General features: G+C 41.3%; 2 protein-coding genes across 2 annotated transcripts in view; both read right to left on the bottom strand.

The window, feature by feature from the left end:
- Positions 1-76: 76 nt before the first annotated feature.
- On the bottom strand, positions 77-9,168 carry LOC139666973 (protein FAM83B-like). The gene is made up of 4 exons (XM_071546338.1): positions 8,731-9,168; positions 7,096-7,260; positions 4,821-4,945; positions 77-3,952 (listed from the first exon to the last, which is right to left on the bottom strand). Exons 1-4 carry the CDS (start codon positions 9,166-9,168, stop codon positions 1,750-1,752), a joined length of 2,931 nt encoding a protein of 976 aa, XP_071402439.1. The 3' UTR covers positions 77-1,749.
- A 1,546-nt stretch (positions 9,169-10,714) lies between these two features.
- Positions 10,715-17,451, bottom strand: part of myom2a (myomesin 2a) — a 53,328-nt gene continuing 46,591 nt past the window's right edge. Inside the window, 9 exon segments of the mRNA XM_071546340.1 lie at positions 10,715-12,143; positions 12,575-12,630; positions 13,209-13,231; positions 13,331-13,367; positions 13,714-13,877; positions 15,550-15,655; positions 16,891-16,929; positions 17,069-17,156; positions 17,263-17,376. Coding sequence (XP_071402441.1) covers positions 11,619-12,143; positions 12,575-12,630; positions 13,209-13,231; positions 13,331-13,367; positions 13,714-13,877; positions 15,550-15,655; positions 16,891-16,929; positions 17,069-17,156; positions 17,263-17,376 — 1,152 coding nt within the window. The 3' untranslated portion in view covers positions 10,715-11,618.

Here is a 17,451-nt window from a genome sequence, read left to right on the forward strand (position 1 = left end):
CTGTGTTTCCTCCTGCCACACAAATAAACAATGACACACATTTTCTTGAACAGAAAAGTTTTTATTCCATCTGTTATTTTGATACCATATTATTGAGATACCAATTGTAGATATTTATTCAGAGTCATTTCAAAATAAACAAATAATTACACCCTCAATGTGCAAAGCAGTGATTTGTGACATTTGTTGTGTGGACATTTTTTGTATTCATTTCAAGACAAATACTGACACAGGACTGACACTGACTCACACAGTGTTGCTCTGACTAGTGTGCACATAATGGAGTACAGAAGTAGCACATTAAACCAATATGAGAAAAACAGGGGAGGTGGCATTGTTCTGGATACTAAGGCCAGGGCCAACAAATATAAAAAATGGACAATGTAAGGGCACACCATGCATGTTTTCACACCAAAGTATGAATTTTTACCAAAAAATCTGCTTTCTTCTCCACAGGCAGCACTATCACATTTGACACACACATTTGACCAACTGTTGGATCCATCAGTGTAATAAAGGGCCAAATGTAGCATATCCAACCTAATTATAATAACAGACAATTTATCCTATGGCAATTGGACAATGCATGTAATCCCCCTCTGCGCTAACACCTTGCTTCTCCAGATAGTGAGTCACATGTATACGAAGCATCAGCATAAAGCATGCAGAGGGTGGAAAGGTTCAATTACTGTCTGAATACACAACAGAATAGGCATTTTGAACATGGTATGATTGTTGGAGCCAGACATACTGGTTCCAACACCTTAGAGACAGCCAACCTCCTGGGATTTTCAACACTACAGTCTCAAAAGTTTACCGAGAGTTGTGCAATGAACAAAAAGCATTCAGTCCGCTTCAGTCCTGAGGATGAAAATGCCTCAATGATGACAGAGGTCACAGGAGAGCGGAAAGACAAGTTCAAGCTAACAGGTGAACCACAGGTATGCAAATAACAGCTGAGTACAGCAGTGGTGTGCAGAAAGGCATCTCAGAACACACAACTTGTTGAACTTTAAAGCAAATAGGCTACAGTAGATGAAACCCCACTCCTTACAGCTAAGGACAAGATGAAGCTAAATGATCACCAAAATTGGACGACTGTATGTTTTGCTTTAATAAACTGGATTTACATGTATTATAGGTATGCGCTTTAACAATAATATGTTCCATTATTGCTGAGCCATAATTTTCAAATTCATTATGAGAACAAAGGGAAAATGTAGCTAGCATATCCAACCTACTTACAATAACTGACTTATTATATTTGACAAAGTAGACAAAGACTAGTTAAACTAAACATTCAAACAGAACAAACAGGTACAATATAAGACAATAGTTGATGATAGTGACATGACAATAGTATTTACAATTAAAAAATATGCTTTCCTTTCTATGAGCTGCTATCCTATTTACCCTGTTTTGACTTCAATCAGCAAACACCTTGAATCATCTAAACCACTTTCCTCTAACATCCAATTCAGGTTAATACATAGGCAGTTATTTAGTAGCTCAAGTGATTGATTCATCAGATCTTGTGTTTGGGCTTCAACAATAAATATCTTCCCTGAGAAGAGCTTAGCCAAAAATATCAAAACCACAAAGGGAAATTGTAGCATACTGCATGACTAACATATCTCATCTCTGTGTGGTTGCCAAAATAAATCAATGAACAATACAAGCACTATGCGATCTTTAACTTCATTTGTGGGAAAGCCTTCCCTCTTCCCACTGTAACTTGATGACTTTGATTCACTTGTTCTTACCTATAAGATTTCCTACTCGTTGCATGAATCGCCCAAGTCGGTTGTCAGTAGCAGTTTGTGCCTGATACGTTGAATAGCTATGTGTGGCGCCAGCAGAGAGGTGTCTCGGACTGTTTATGTCCTTGTCTGAGTAATACATGCTTGTAGTCCTTGCTGGTTTATTTGGAGCAATATTCTCAGTGCTAAGGAAATACTCAAATCGGCTGTAGGCTTTCTCTCTTCTGGCTTGGGGGACAGTCACCACCTCATCATCCAGAGTGTTCCGTGAGCCTTGATCCTGCTCTGCTGCAATCTTTCTTTTGCTTGAACGCAGAGGAGAGAACCTATCTATTGGGAATAGAGATTTATGCCTCTCCGTTTCTGGCAGACCACCAATTGCACTGTGCGGCCTGGAAACACTTGCTGATTGACCTTTTAATGCCGTCTGCTCCGTAGCAGAGGGCTTTCCAACAGGAGATGCTCCCGAAACATCGGCCTTGACTGGTTGCTTCGATTCTGAGGGAGTTTGCGATCTCACTGAGTTCTTCCTTTGGAGAGATTTCTCCTCTTTTTTTGATGTTTTCCATTCATCTGAAGTAAGCATTGAATATACTTTTGATCTTATAGAATTCTTCCTCTGGAGTGTTGGCTGCTCTTGCTGTGGTTCTACGCAACTCTTAGCCACATGTTGAGATCCTACAGATGTGTTTAAGCTCATTGAATTCACTTTTGGAACAGTTTCTGCCTCATTGGATGTTGTTTTCTTTCCATCTTTGGGGGCAGCTGAACCCGAACTGTTGACATCCTTACTTATGGAATCACAGCTTCCTCTAGCTAGATCCTGATGCTGTGTTCCTACAGACATGTTTGATTTCACAGAGCCCACCTTTGAAGTGGTTTTGCCGTCTTTGGACATTGTTTCGTCCCTGTCCTTGAGGGCAGCTGGGCCCGAACTGTTGACAGGCTTGCTTTGACCCTCTTTCTCCTCAGGGATTTCCCTCAAAGACTCCATTGTTCTTGAGTTCTGCATGTTGAGACCGCTGGACCGCAAATTAATGACTTTGAACAATGGATCCTTTAGTTTCATGTCTAGATCAACTGCTGAGGTTGTCCTGGAAAGTGGTTCACGCCAGTCGTATGTCAGTGTAGTCTGTCGGTCTGGAACTGTTTTGATATCATAGTGAGAGACAGATCGGTGTCCATCAGTGAGAACTGTTGGTGTCAACACTTGCTCTCTTTCGGGACCTTCCTCCTTTGGCTCTTCTCCTGGTTTGAGAAATTCTCTGTGTCTGTCTCGTTCCAAACTGGAGCCATATTGTGTATCTGGTTCTAATTCTGCCATAGTTTGCCTTGTGTCCAGAGCTCTTAATGAGGACTTCATATTAGATCTTTCCAGAGATGAATACATGTATCTCAAGGACTCTTGGCTCTGCCTTGGGTCAGTGCATTCCTGCAGACTGGGTCTCTTTTGCCTGATTTCCTCGAACCTGGACTTAATGTCCCTGGACCTACTGACCAACAGCTGTGGTTGATTCTCATTTAAGCCAAGGTGACTGCTACATGGGGAAATCACATCGGACGAAGAATCTAGGGGTGCGTCATTGTTATTAAGGTACGAGTCGATTTTCCACCTATGGAGGGAGGTCTCAGAGCTGTATGGAAGCAGATGCTGGTCAGCACCGTAGCGAGTCCTGTGCTTATGGTACAGCTGAGACGTCTGGCCTGTTCGCAGTGAGTCCTCACCACCCCACAGATTAGACCCAGTCCTCCCAGGAGCAACGGGAACCCCGACATCCCTGGTTACGGTCCTCAGCCGAGTCATGGAGTTGATCCTCTGCAGTTCTCCGGCATAACTGTGTCCCTTCACCATCCCCATGTCGGGACGATGAGATTGATGCAGCCTCTCCTGCACGCTCAGGCCTCTGGTTAGCATAGCGCCATTGTTAAATAAGTCATTCTGGGCACTTCTCAAGCCGTGCATCAGTCTGGATTTTATGTGAATTTGATAGAGGGAAAGCTGGCTGGAGTTGGGGCTATGCAGGGCAACTGCGTCCCACAGATATTGATCAGACGCTTTCTCCCTGGACAGAGCTGCAGGAACAGCGGAGCGAGCAAACAGTCGTCGAAACTCCTCGTCGTAAGAGCAAACCAACTGTCCCGTGATCACCAGAACCATGCTCAGATTGATCTTCTCATACGACCACTTGTAGCTGGAAAGAAAATGAAGTTAAGTTATGAGTGCTTCCTTCAGTCACTGGAGAAGAAGAAGGAATGTAGCGGAAGGTAAACTTGCCTAAACTCACTTTTTAATTCATTTGTGAAATAGATTTTACCCCCATTTTTAAACTGATGTAAATCTTTATGATAGAAATTTGTGGTGTAATTTATCGTTAAGTATAGCAAATCTAACTAAAGTTGCACAAAGCCATTGTAAATCTTTTAGGATATAAAATCATGTTGTACTTTATAATAACTGGTATCAGACTAATTTAGATGTCATAAAATTGTTTTTATGAAAAAAAAAAAAGATTTTTTTTATATATATATATATATATATATACATATATTTAAAATAGAAGTAATACAAGAGTACAAGCAGGGACATAGTTGAGGGTGAAACCCACCTAAACTCAAATCTTTGAAATAGCAAAATAGTTTACCCACCCCTTAAAGGTGATGAAACTCTGAAATAAATTCATATTATATTTCACAGTAAAGTATCAGACTGATGTTACTTAAAAATAAGTGTTTTCATGAAAATATAACAAATCAGTACTGAAACATTATACCCAGAAATTCATAAATGTATGTTATTCTCATGGAAAGAATTTTTTTTTTACGCAACTTTCCTACTTTTTTATGTAACTATACATATTGTTTGCTTCATGGTGATCACCAAGTGGAGTTCACAGTTTTCCTATCAACGTGCTCTGTTTGCCAGACCATCACCAAGTTACGTAACTTAGAGAGAATACTGTGCTGGACTTGCTCAATACTTTTCTTAATAACTGAATTAAATGTGAATGATGGGGAATGGAACATGTTGAAACTGAGTGGGCAAGAGGAGGCTTGACTTACCTGTATGTCCCGTACAAAACTGTTTTGCAGTCCACCAGAATAAATTTTTGCTCCAAAGCTCCGTGGAATTTTGCCCCAGAGCGACACTGGTACTGCTGTCCTTGTACTGTCCGAACACGAATGTTCTGACAGAGAAACAAACAGGAAGAGCCACACAGTTAGAGACTGTACCTAAACCTCAAAGGTGGAAGAAACAAATTACATTTACTCTCATTACTATAATTGAGTATGTTTTTGTGTACTTGTACATTTTTGAGTTAGTAGTTTTACTTTTACTCAAGTACATTTGCTTAAATATTGTACTTTGCTACATTTTCAAGCACATCCACGTAAGCACCGCATCAGAAACTGGTGTAATCGTAAATTGCATCTGCATCAAACCTGTTTAAGCACATAACAACTAATGCTCAAATTTATCCATGATAGTAGCTTAGCTAACATTAGCCAAAAAGGTATTCATCGAGCTACAGTATTGGTTTGTGTTTGCCTGGCTGTTGTCTAGCTAGTTTGCTAGCCTTATAGCTAACAGCAGCTGGATAGCTAGTAGCAAAAGAAAGTCAATGTAGTAATGTTTGTGAATAATAATGGCATGACTTTCATAATCTCATTTTCAGATGTAGTTAACATTGTCTATAACAACATGTCAACAGTATTTATAGAGAGAAATGAATAATCTATTTTGATGATAGTTGGACACATTTACCTGACATTTCTTTTTATCATTTATTTTTTATTGCAACACCGACAAGTTACTGAAAATACAACAGGTTGCCGAATACTTTTTGATTGTTTAACCCAACTATCCCTCTACCCCCAACCCTATCCCCCCACCCCTCTATTTACCTGACATTTCTAAGTAGTTTTTATTTATGCTTTACTGTGTTAATGCACTTTCTTTTTCAATTTGAACCTAGTTTGAACTTTCTGTTCTCTTGTCCTGTTAACATTGTATGGGAAAAATGATAAGTTTGTTTTTCAGGTAACTCATACTCTTTAAATGAGCTAGATTTGTACACCAGTAATTAGATGAAGTAAAATGTCAAAGCAATTCTACTTGAGTAGGCTATGTACTTTTTTCATCCCTAGACACACACACACACACGCCTTTTGTAATTGTAGACAAGACCAAACCTGTGAATCTGTTTTATAAGGCAGGCATTTTGAAGTGGCTACTGGCTAAACAATTTGTGCAGACAGAACAAAGCTGTCACAGTATTCATGAGGACTTGTTTAGACTCTCAAAGCAGGTTGTCTAGATGCTGTTCAACAGGAAAATCCAGCCATGCTAACAGATCTTTCCTATGGCTGTAGTTATTCTCTATGGTAAAGCGGTGGTGGTGGAGTGGGGAAACGCTAGTAAATGACAGCGTTTCCCCGATCCACTAATGCTCCTGCCAATAGAAAAAAGGTCATGCCACAGGCAAAACGCTCATCTGGCAGCAGGCATTAGTGGAATACAAATCTACAGACACACACCTGAATGAGGAGTATCATGGTTCGTTTTTTCTTTTGTAATGTCAGAAAATACTTGTATCACATCAGATCATATTTAACTGTGAATGATGTTAACTAGTGAATGTGTTGGATATTGTCCACTGTTGTGTATGATGCACACTGTCCTGTGCTGGCTTTGTAAAGTACATTTCCTGCCCCATGAAGCATAATAGATCTGCAAGGGGTTGATAGGTTTGCTGATCATTACCAATGACACAATCATTTCTGGTTTTCAAAACTCACGTTCTGGCCTGTACAAAAATGCCCCACCCATTGGATTTGTATTTTCAATTCCTTTCTAACCCTAACCCTAACCCTGACCAAAACCTTCACCTAACCTTAACCAAACTTGTTTGACTTGCCTAAACCTAGCTGTTGGCAAACCTTTTCATGTGGCAAACAGTTGAAAATGGCTTGTCCAATTTGTGATTCTGTCATGTAATCCAATTTGCTGTGGAGGAATGTACTGATCAAATACATTGTGTTCACAACACGTAATCTGTGGTTGAGAGTTTGTGCCCATTTCACAAACTTTTATGAGACTGTGTTGAGCATTTTCACCTGCTGAACCATGGAGGACGGCGCTGGGGGTATTTTTTGCCTTTTTATTAGCTAGTTTTAAGTAGAGAGAGACAGGAAAGACTGGGAGAAAGAGAGATGAGGATGACATGCAACAAAGGCCCCGGGCCGGATTTGAACCCAGGATGCGCCTTAGACCACTGAGCCACCCAGACGCCCAAAGCAGCTTTAATATTATATTTTACAGTGTTGTATGTCTCACCTTGAGGTCCTGGATTTGAACTCCCACCCTCTGCGACATGGTCAAAAAGCTCTCGAACTGGGAGTCGTCCAGCAGCACGTAGACCACCACTCCCCGGAGTGTCACATTGATGATCTCCCTGAATATGTCAACATCGGTGAAGACATCCATGGCTATGGCAATAAGCTAGAAAGAGATTCGAAAAATCATATGGAGACAGGAACCACTTCCAATGCAGAAAGAACACTATTCATTCAAGCTAACAATCACAAAGATGAAAATGCATGCAAAGGCTGTGGAATAGTAAAATGTGGCTATATGATGAGGGATGAGGAGAGAAAACCAACCTGTACTCAGTTTAAGAACCTTTTTATTCGTGGAACAGAGTTAACCCACCTTTTCATAAATTATTTATGTTGTGTCAAACAGATTTAAGTTATATGAGGAATGGTTCTTTAAGGGAAAAAAACACAAATGAATATATATCTGAAAGCATTAGTGATTTATGGTGGTGATTTGTCTTATGATGATCTCTGACTGCAGGTCAGGGTTCACCCATCTCATTATTTACCTACATCACTGTACATGATGTACATGCACACATTACATAAGTGTATATAATATATGCACATAGTGGGCAACACGTCAGGCAGTGCTGTATGCATTTTCATCATTCATTTTACAAGAGAAGGTGTCACTTTTTTCAAAAAGGTGGATATCTCTGGAATGAAAGTCTTCATTTACGCACAGGCTTAACACACACACCCTTTTTTAAATGATGAATTATTATCTGCAGCAGTGGGCTGGGTAGTCGTCACGTTGTGAGCCCGACAGACAGACTTAGTCAAGCTGAGACAAGTTGGCCAGTTGATGTAAAGTGGCGCTGGAACATGGCCTTAATGCTAACCTTTTCCATGAAGAACTCACAGTAAGGAAGCTGAGTTATTGTCTCTGGAGGCTGAGCAGAGTGTGTTTGTAGAGTGATATGTACAATCTTCTGTCTATATGAATAGTGATATGTACAGCTTCCTATGGCAGGCCGTTTATTTATACATTTACTCCCTAAAAAACACCAGTCACAAAACATTTGCCTCTAGTCCTTATTTTTTTTGTTACAAGTCAATATTCTGCCAACTGCTAGTCACTATTGTAATTTTACTAGTTGCTTTATAATAGATACTGTTTCTAATTTAATATATAAATACCTATTAATACATATACTTATTACTACTTTGGCTTTTACTAGTTTCCTTTGTCTATTTACTAGTAACAATTAAATAAATATTAGTACTTATTTTTTTGTTACTAGTGAGTAATTTCATTTTTACTATTCCCAAAAAGGCACTAGCCAACAACAATCAGATATTGGTACTTATTTTTTTAGTTACTAGTTAATATTCTGCCAGTTAGTAGTCGCTTTCCTGTCATTTTCCTATGTTATATGTCTTGCATGCACAAATACTTCTTTGCAGTATCTGTGAAATCCTGTTGTACCATTATACCATCTGTCAACATCTGTCAACATGCAGTGTACCCACAGCAGCTGTCAACAGGAGGTCAAATCTCTTTGTATTTTTGGCACCTGGTGGATTAGGTGATTCTGTTTTTCACTCAGAGGGAATAAGGGCCCTCAACAGTATCGTGACTCGTCCTCACCTGCTTTGCATCTTGGATTTGTTTCCGAATCACTTCTTTAATGCTCGGTGCGTTCTGCCTCGGCGGGTGGAACAGCAGGCTGATGTTGGTGTCCGAGGTCTCCTGCGTCGCCAACGGCCAGCCCAGGTCAAGGTCAGGCACCTCCTCGTCCGACTCGGTGGGGAAATAGGTCGAAGGGCCGTTCTCCTCGGCGACGCGATTTCCTTCCTGGTCATCGTCCGGAACCGGTAACTCTGCATTTTCCAAAATGAAGAGGATCTCCTCCTCTGACAGAAAGTGGCTGATCTGCTCGGCCTTCAGAAACTCCTCGTAGGCCTCTTTGCCCCCGCAGAGCAGCGCGTAAATAGCCAGGCGGTAGGATTCTTTGTAATGCGGCTGAATGAAAACCTGGTTCACCTCGTCTTTCAGTGAAGACAGGCAGGACAGATTGGACTCCATCGATGCCGCTTGCCCACAGAGCCTCTATGTGCAACAGGGTTCTCCTTTACCTTCAGAGCGATGAGATGTGTGACTGTTAACCATCTCATTAAGCTGGACTTGCTGAGACTGTAAACCTAGCAGTAATCAAGCAAAAAAAAAACCCTGCAAAGCCCATTTGAAAATGAATCAGCAATCAAGATTAACTTTGTGTAAAACTGACATTTCAAAACTTTCCTGTCACGTGTGATTAAGCAGAGTCTAGGTAAGATAAACAAATGCTAGGCATGTGACTTTGCTCAGTCAATTATCCACTGATCCCTCTGCATTACGTTTTACATGAACTGAACAAGTTACAACTTTAAAAAAATACTCAATTTCTTAAAGAGACTTACTTCATGATTGGTGAAAGATTGCTTGCTTTTCCCGCGCAATCAGAGAAGAGTCCACGCTGATCTGAACCTAGAGCAACACAGCTAACCTGTTAGTCTCCGTACCTGAACTGTCTACAGCATGAAGGAGCCAGCAGTCAGTCAGGACTAGGTGTGGATTTGAACTTTTTATGCAAATGAACAGCCTGTTGTACCTGCCCCGTTCGCTCTGCTGAAAGCTCCTCCCACCTCACCTCAGTTTCAGGAGCAGTTTTGTTTGTAAAGAGCAGTCACACTGTCCTTTCTCCTCTGCTATTCAGACTGGTTACACAACAAACTGTACACATGAGAAAACAGACGTATATTTTGATGTTATCCCATGCTGTAGGAAGCGTGTTACCTCATGTTAACCCTCTGTCACGATCCCTCTAAAACAGTGTTTCTCAACGTGGGGTCCGGGGACCACCAGGGGTCCTTGAGGGGGTTCCAGGGGGTGAATTGTTAAACTTCACCATTATTTCACTTACAAGAAGTTAACACAATTAAATAATGCAGAAGAATGACTGTTTTGATCATAGTTTCTCTGTTATCTCTCTACCTACAATACAGATAGTCATGGAAATCTGGACAAAATCATATCTAACAATAAAAATATTCGCATATTTGGGTCCGAGACACAAGATCTCATCAAATGCACTGCAAGAAATCTACATATTAACAAGTCATTTAGTCTATTATTGAGCCCTAAAATCATAATTTTCATAAAATAAGTGAAAAAAATCTGCCAATGGGGTTTGATAATTTCACTTGTTTCCAATACAAATCAACTTGTTTCAAGAGTTTTGTAGAACCAAGGGACATTTTCTTGATAGTGCAGTGATCTGCCTTATTCTGACTTATTCTCTTATTTCTAGAAAATTCCTGGAAGTGGAAGTGAAACTGCATTGGAAACAAGTGGAGTTATCTCACCTCACTGGCAGCATTGTTCTCTTGTTTTAAGAAAAATAGGATTTTAAGGCTGAATATGAGACTAAATGACTTGTTAAGATGGATGTTTTTTTGCAGTGTGGGGGTCAGAGGCCCATATGTGGACTAAATTAGGGGTCCTCGATATGAAAAAGGTTGAGAATCACTGCTCTAAAACATCAAGTGTGAGACAGAGAGAAGATTACTCACTAAGACAACAGAGAGAGGGTGATAAGTAAAGTTTATTGCCATCACAAAAGCATTTTGGGGGGAAACACGACATGTCACAGACAGACAGACCTCTGGCTTAGTGACCAGGGCAGGAAACTTAACGGTTTTATCCACTGGCCAATTAACCAGACACTTGCAGTATTTTACTGACTCCAAACGATGGTTGGTAAAAAACAAGTAGCTGGTACAAGAGGAAAACTTGCCCCTCCATAGCAAAAATTCACCCACAGTTGTCTGGTAGCTGGTGTTAATCTCCCACCCGGGTTCTGACAGCGGACCACACCGGGCCGTACCTGCTGTCAGCGGGGGAACACGGTCTGAACTCTCTGGCCGTCCATTTAACATCCACAGAACATGGATACAGGCATTCCTCTGTGTTGCATAGAGGAAGGTGCAGCTTTTAAAAACACTGACAAGGAACATGACATCTACTCTGGTCTTTTTTTTTTTTTTTTAAATGTTTTTACACATTTTCTCACCTGTGTCAAGGCCACAGCGACCAGTTGAGTGACATTATGATATCTGAGAAGGACGTCTACAGTGGTAGCCGTTGTAAAAGTCCGCCTTCGTAGGTTTCTCCTGCATCCATCCTGCAATACGTTCTCCAACTTTATACAGTAGAACCAAATCAGAATACTGTAACATAAAAATTCCCAGCCACTAGTCAGCAGACCGTTCCTTGCTGGCTGAGAAGAGAGTAGAGCTCGATTTTTTCCAAACAGTTCAACTCGGGAATGGAGCCAAAGTGCAGCAGCAGTTCAGAAAGTGGGACTTTTACAACGGCTACTTTTACCTAAATAAACCTTAAAGTAACAGCTCTTGGTTTCACACTCATGCTATAAATCAGTACTGCTAAACGCCAACATTTTCCCCCTCGGGCGTCACCATCTACCATCCCCCCGTTTACTTTCTCGGGGGGGTCGGAGACTTCATGAACCTGGGCGGGGTGGGTGACTTGACGCTGCGAGGCGGGGTCGGAGACTTGGGGGTGGGGGTCGGGGACTTGGGGACCGGGGTGGAGGCGGGGGTGGGGCTCTTTAAGGACGGCGCTGGAGTTTGGGCCTTGGGAGGGGTGGGTGTGGGGGTCTTGGAGGGGGGAGCGGGGGACTTGGGGGGCACGGGCGTGGAGGCGGGGGTGGCGGCGGGCGTGGCCCCCTTGGGCTGTCCCAGTTTGGGCTCGGGCAGCTGCTCGCCGTGCTTGTAGACGCTCACGGTGATCTCGACGAACTCGCCGCCGTACTTGTTTCGTACGTTGATGCTGTACTTGCCGGAGTCTTCGGGAGTGACCTGGTTGATGACGAGGCTGGCGAACTTGCCGCCGTCGAATGTGACTTTGGTGTGCTCGCTGGAGGCCACTTCCTGCTCGTTCTTGAACCAGGTGACCTCCGGGGTCGGCTCGCCCCACACGGTGCAGGTCAGGCTCAGGGACTGGAGGGTGGAGGGGAGGGTCATAGGTCAACTCAAGTCAACTTAAGTCAAAGTTATTCAGAGAGCAAAGCTGGCTTTGGAGCCTTCCACATAGTCTCGTAAAATCCCAATGGTGGTCTCTGTGGCCAGGATGCATGGCGCTAAAGAGAATACTATCTTATGTTGGAGTCTTAACTAAAATCTAAGAATTATTGTAATAGCTTCAAATGCATTTGCTATCTCTGTTGTGACTTTTTCCCTTTTTTTTCTTTTTAAATTTCTTTTCTTTCATTCCTGTGAGCGTAAACTCCTTATGAGTGTTGTATGTAGATCTACAGGGTGTATAAAGGGTGTGTCTACAGGTGTACAAAATGTGATCTTGCATATTCTTAACATACTGTTAATTTATATCAGCACATGTCATTTTAAAGCACAGAGAGAGAAAACCTCACCTTCTTCTCCATGATGGTGACCACATCAGGCAGACCACCAACCACTCTGCCGCGGTCTGAGAGGAAGAAAAAAAAAAGTTTCATTATTTTTGTCCTATATTCACTAAAAAAAGACAAACCACTGTAGATCATGTCTGTGCATGTTTAAGAACTACTGAAATGACAACATCACTACATTTGCATTTGTAAACTTCTCTGAAAACCGTCTCATAAAGTGAAGTGAGATTCTCCTCCTGTACATCTGAACCTCATCTAGACTGAGACTGGGGCAGACAGTCTCAGTCTAGATGAGGTTCAGATGTACAGGAGGAGAATCAGAACAGGAATGTAAAGCTCTGTCTTTTTCTTTGTCCTTTGGCTTGTGAGCAAACGACTCGACTGAAAGGCTTGTTTCAAAATGTTCAGATCACTGGAGGAGTCTCTGAAGAAAAATGATGCCTTTTTTAACCCTTTTTCTAACCCTTTCCTTCATCGTGACACAATTTTGCATCATCCATGGGCCATTTCCCGTTGCATAATGCTTTTGTCATAATTCAGGGAAATGTCCCTTTAATGACAGGTGAGTCTAGGTGAGTCTGAAGGAGTAGAGAATAGAAATGAGCAAAAATGGCAATAAAAATAAAGATATACTTACTCTTCTCAGCAAATGCGGCCGCCCTAAAAGATAACACGTCATGATGAGTATGATTAGTATCATTCTGATACAATCTACAAATTCACGTTAACCAATTAGTGAACTAATACAAAATGACTTACTTGAGTCTTAGATACTCCTCATAGGCATCAGTGTATGCTGCAAAAAGAAAAATAACCTTAAGACAATTGTACTTAACAGTTTAATGACTTTATTTATATAGTATTATTCAAAATCAGAGACAGAGTGCTTCGCAGTCAAGAAAGTAAGAAGTAAATGCAGTTAGAAAGTAATACAACAGCAAATAAAATATCCAGAAATGAAACCAATGGCTATAAAATAGTAGCAAAGAAATAAAATAAGAAAAATAGAGAAAACAAATTAAATAATCACATCAATTAGACACGATAGAAGCGAGTACAAGAAGCCAAGTGTATAAAAGTGTGTTTGTCTGAAGCCATGTGTGTTCCACGTTACGGTTCCTGTGCCAGAAGCCGGTCCTTACCTTGTCCAGAGAGGTCAAAGGTCCTGGTGTGGGTCTGAACGCCGTCTGAGATCTCGATGGAGTAGTGACCCTTCTCTTTGTCGGAGGGATCGCAGATCTGCATCCAGGCCATCTCCGCCGTGCCGCCGATCCTCATCTTCTCAGAGGAGGCGATCTTGCTGTCCCTACAGGGTTTAACACAGAGACGCTAGGACTCAGTCTTAAACAGGGCTGGATCATATGTTGAATTCATAATGATACTGCCCCGTCTGGACCGCTTGTCAGCAGCAAGAGGCCTAGCAACAGGAGCCAATATTATCTGTGGGTCCAACTATTGCAGGTATGTCAGAGTCAAATTATATATTGGTCCAACATTGATTGACTTATCTTTTAAGCCAAGGCGACATAACGGTGGCCTTTCAAAAGTGTAAGTTTTGCTGGTGGAATATACAGTATGCACATGAGAGGTGAGTGTTGTGAAAATGGAAAAATCACTGCCAGAAAAAAAAAATCCATGTCAGAAAGTTACAGATGTATGTTGCCTATGTGACAAGAGTTTTAAAGATAAACGCAACAAACAGAATTTGATAAATGGTGCTGCTGAATTAAAGCTCCCATATTCTCCAATTTCCAGAGTTTTATTTTGTGTCTTGAGGTCCATTCAAAGCTGTGTGTGTGGTGTCATGTACCAAAAAAACTCTCAATACTTTTTTTACATGTTCATATTCCAGCATCTCTCTGAGCCTTACCAAGAACAGGCTGTTTCTGTCGCTGTGTCTTTAAAGCTCATTAATATTAACGACCCCTCTGTTCCAATTGGCTAACCGTTTCCAGAGTGAAACGTGAGACGCCGCGGCCCGGCGGCTACAGGTAGGGAAAACTCTCCGGTAATAAACAATGACAACCGTTGAACCGCTTTGAAAAAAACACTTTGTTAGTCTATTATTTCTTACAGAAATGATAATGAGCGAACCTTTGTGACGCCACAAAGTTACGGAAGTCCAACCGGCTCGTTTAGAGGCTCGCTTTTCTAATATGGATTGTGTGGATTTAGTTGGCGACCGTGCGTTTTGATAATTTCACCATGTTTAGATAGACCATCCAACTCCTTTATCATCACAGAGGCAAGGGGAAACCTGCTTTACATGATATGGGACCGTTAAAGCCTGAGTACACTTTGGCTCTAGAGAAGCTCACTGGATCTATTAACCAATAACATTTTTCGAGCCATATGTAGCTCTTTGCAGAACATTGTGGAGAAGATCAGTGAGCTGGTTAAGTCCTGCTGTCAGAGTTAAATCATGTGCTATGGATTAAAGACCTTATGTATCATTTGACATTGGAGAAAATTTGCTATTCTACAAGAGGGTGTGCTCAGAAGTTTTATGCTATATGGCAACCATTTCTGACCTATATAGAAAAAATGGACACCACTGATATTGTAGTTTTGTAATACTGATCCCATATTATATATAGCTTACTTGTTTATTCACTCATTATTTATTATTATTTATTTATTTTATCTTTTATTGTATCTTTTAATTTTATTTCTTTTATTTTTTGGATCTCACCTACAATTCTTGTCACATTGACTTTATTTATATGTACATGTAATTGTTTGTGAAATCTATTCCGTTTGATTACTAAATGGTACAATAGGGATGGGGCTCTGGAGCAGAAACATGGGGGGGATATATTGTGTTTATCCAACTGTATCTGTGATTTATTGCATTTTGTATGACTTTAAATACCAATAGAGTAGAGTTAAACCATGTGCTAACACAACCCCGACTGGCTGCGGCTGGCTTGCTGAGGTTTTTGCCGTGACACCAGATGTGTGACGGGATGTGTGTGTACCGGTGCTTCCAGATGGTCTTCATCTCCTCGGTGTAGTAGGTCATGTAGCACTGCAGCCTGATGCCCTCTGGAGTACACTGCAGCACCAGGTCAGAGGCAGACGAACCTGACGGGGACAAGACACACACACATGAACACACTGCCATCACAGACAGAGGCACTCCGGTCACAGTCAGTGCAATTAAACTCGTTGCTGCAGTCACATGCCTCAACTTGACCTACAAACCAGATCTGTGCAATTAGAAGGGACAAAAGAACTGGAAAATGTTTGCTATACATGGTGGTGGTGCAGGGAGGAAGGTAATATAGTCAAATCATTTTTTAATATAGAGAGGACTTCTGTTGGGTTTTGGTGTGTGAAGGAACGTGTTGAAGGTGCTCTTTGGTTTGGGGTTGTTGCTTAATTAAAAGTTAATGATATTCAAAAACCCTTTATTTCATGGCCAGTTCAAAAGTTCAAAACACAATAAAAACAATTCCATTGCATTTCGGCCGAAACATGTTGGAGTTGCTATAAATGTTCTTTTGAACTAGCCTTGAAATTAAGGCTTTTTTAAATGTTTCATATTTTAACCTTTTATTTAAACACAAAACAAATTGAATGAGGATGCATGCTCTTTTTCAGCAACACCTTGCTTCACATTCACAGTGTTAACCACATTCACACTGGGAGCTGCACAGTACAACCACAGTCTGGGGTTTTGAACTTCTCTAACCTCTAAATTGCTGTCATCAAATTAGAGAGCGTGTTTACATGCACACTAATAAATCAATCATGATCCCACAAAGGCAGTTCACAGATTATTCAAGTGCGAGTCTTGGGTTTGTTAAACTATTATTAAACTGTAAAGTGCAAAGTAATTATTGCAAAGTAATGAGACACAGAAACCTGACCATATGAAAAAAAGCTACATTTGGATTTGTTCAAAATCCAAAACAACTAGCAGGAAGTTTGAGTGTAACGTCTCTTTCTTAAGGAGAGAAATCCAACTATGACTGAATCATGTAAACTGGGGTTTTCCTCCAGTTATCACATTACTAGCGTGCATGTAAACACGTCAATCAAATTATTGCCACAACCTGATTATTCCCAGTTACCAGGTTGTCAGAGTTGCATGCTGCAGGCAGGCAGGCAGGCTGTACAGGATCCACTGTGTTCCTCAGGAGAAACTCTGGAGCTGTTATCAGTAATCACACATACATCATTCATAGCCGTGCATGAATCAGTTTCACCGCCAACAAGCCAGTTAGAAGTGATCATCACATCCTGTCTGATTCACACGATGAGAGAGAGTCTGGGATGATGTGTTTACAAATCAGTTGATCAAAATCAAATCCTACCAGCAATTTGGGCGATGGCATTGATGATGTCGTCAAACACTGCAGATGAAAAGAGAGAAAGAAAGTAATATTATATCAGACCTGAATATGAATAGCTTTATAACAATAAGAAATATGACAGTAACTGACCACTCCGGGCGTATTAATAATGAGAATAATGAGAGTAATGAGAGCGTACCTTTGCCTGAAATCTCAAACACAGATGTGTCCTTTCCTTTGTCATCACTGAGAGCAGCTTTGTAAACGCCCTGGTCCTTTCTGGAGAACTGGAAAACAAAAACATTGTGTTTACAACAACACATGGACAGGTAAGGATGAAAGCTTGGTGTGTTCCTTCAGCAGGATGAGATGACAGGTGAGGGGTTTAGTTACCAGAGGGATGGGGAGAGCGCAGGAGCCTGACATGACGTTAGGAGGAGTTTCAGGAACAATCTCCTCGTCATCCTTGAACCAGTGGAAGGTCGTTTCCTTCTTCACGTTCGCCACCTGAGACGCAAACAACAGACCGACTGGTGAAGAGAGGGAAGGACTCCGGATCGCATTATTTGCACAGTGAGAAGG

This window comes from Centroberyx affinis, unplaced genomic scaffold (genome assembly GCF_046629955.1).
Source record: "Centroberyx affinis isolate AG114_WGS23_722 - 3 ecotype Tasmania unplaced genomic scaffold, CSIRO-AGI_Caff_v1 ptg005220l_1, whole genome shotgun sequence".
NCBI lineage: Eukaryota > Metazoa > Chordata > Actinopteri > Beryciformes > Berycidae > Centroberyx > Centroberyx affinis.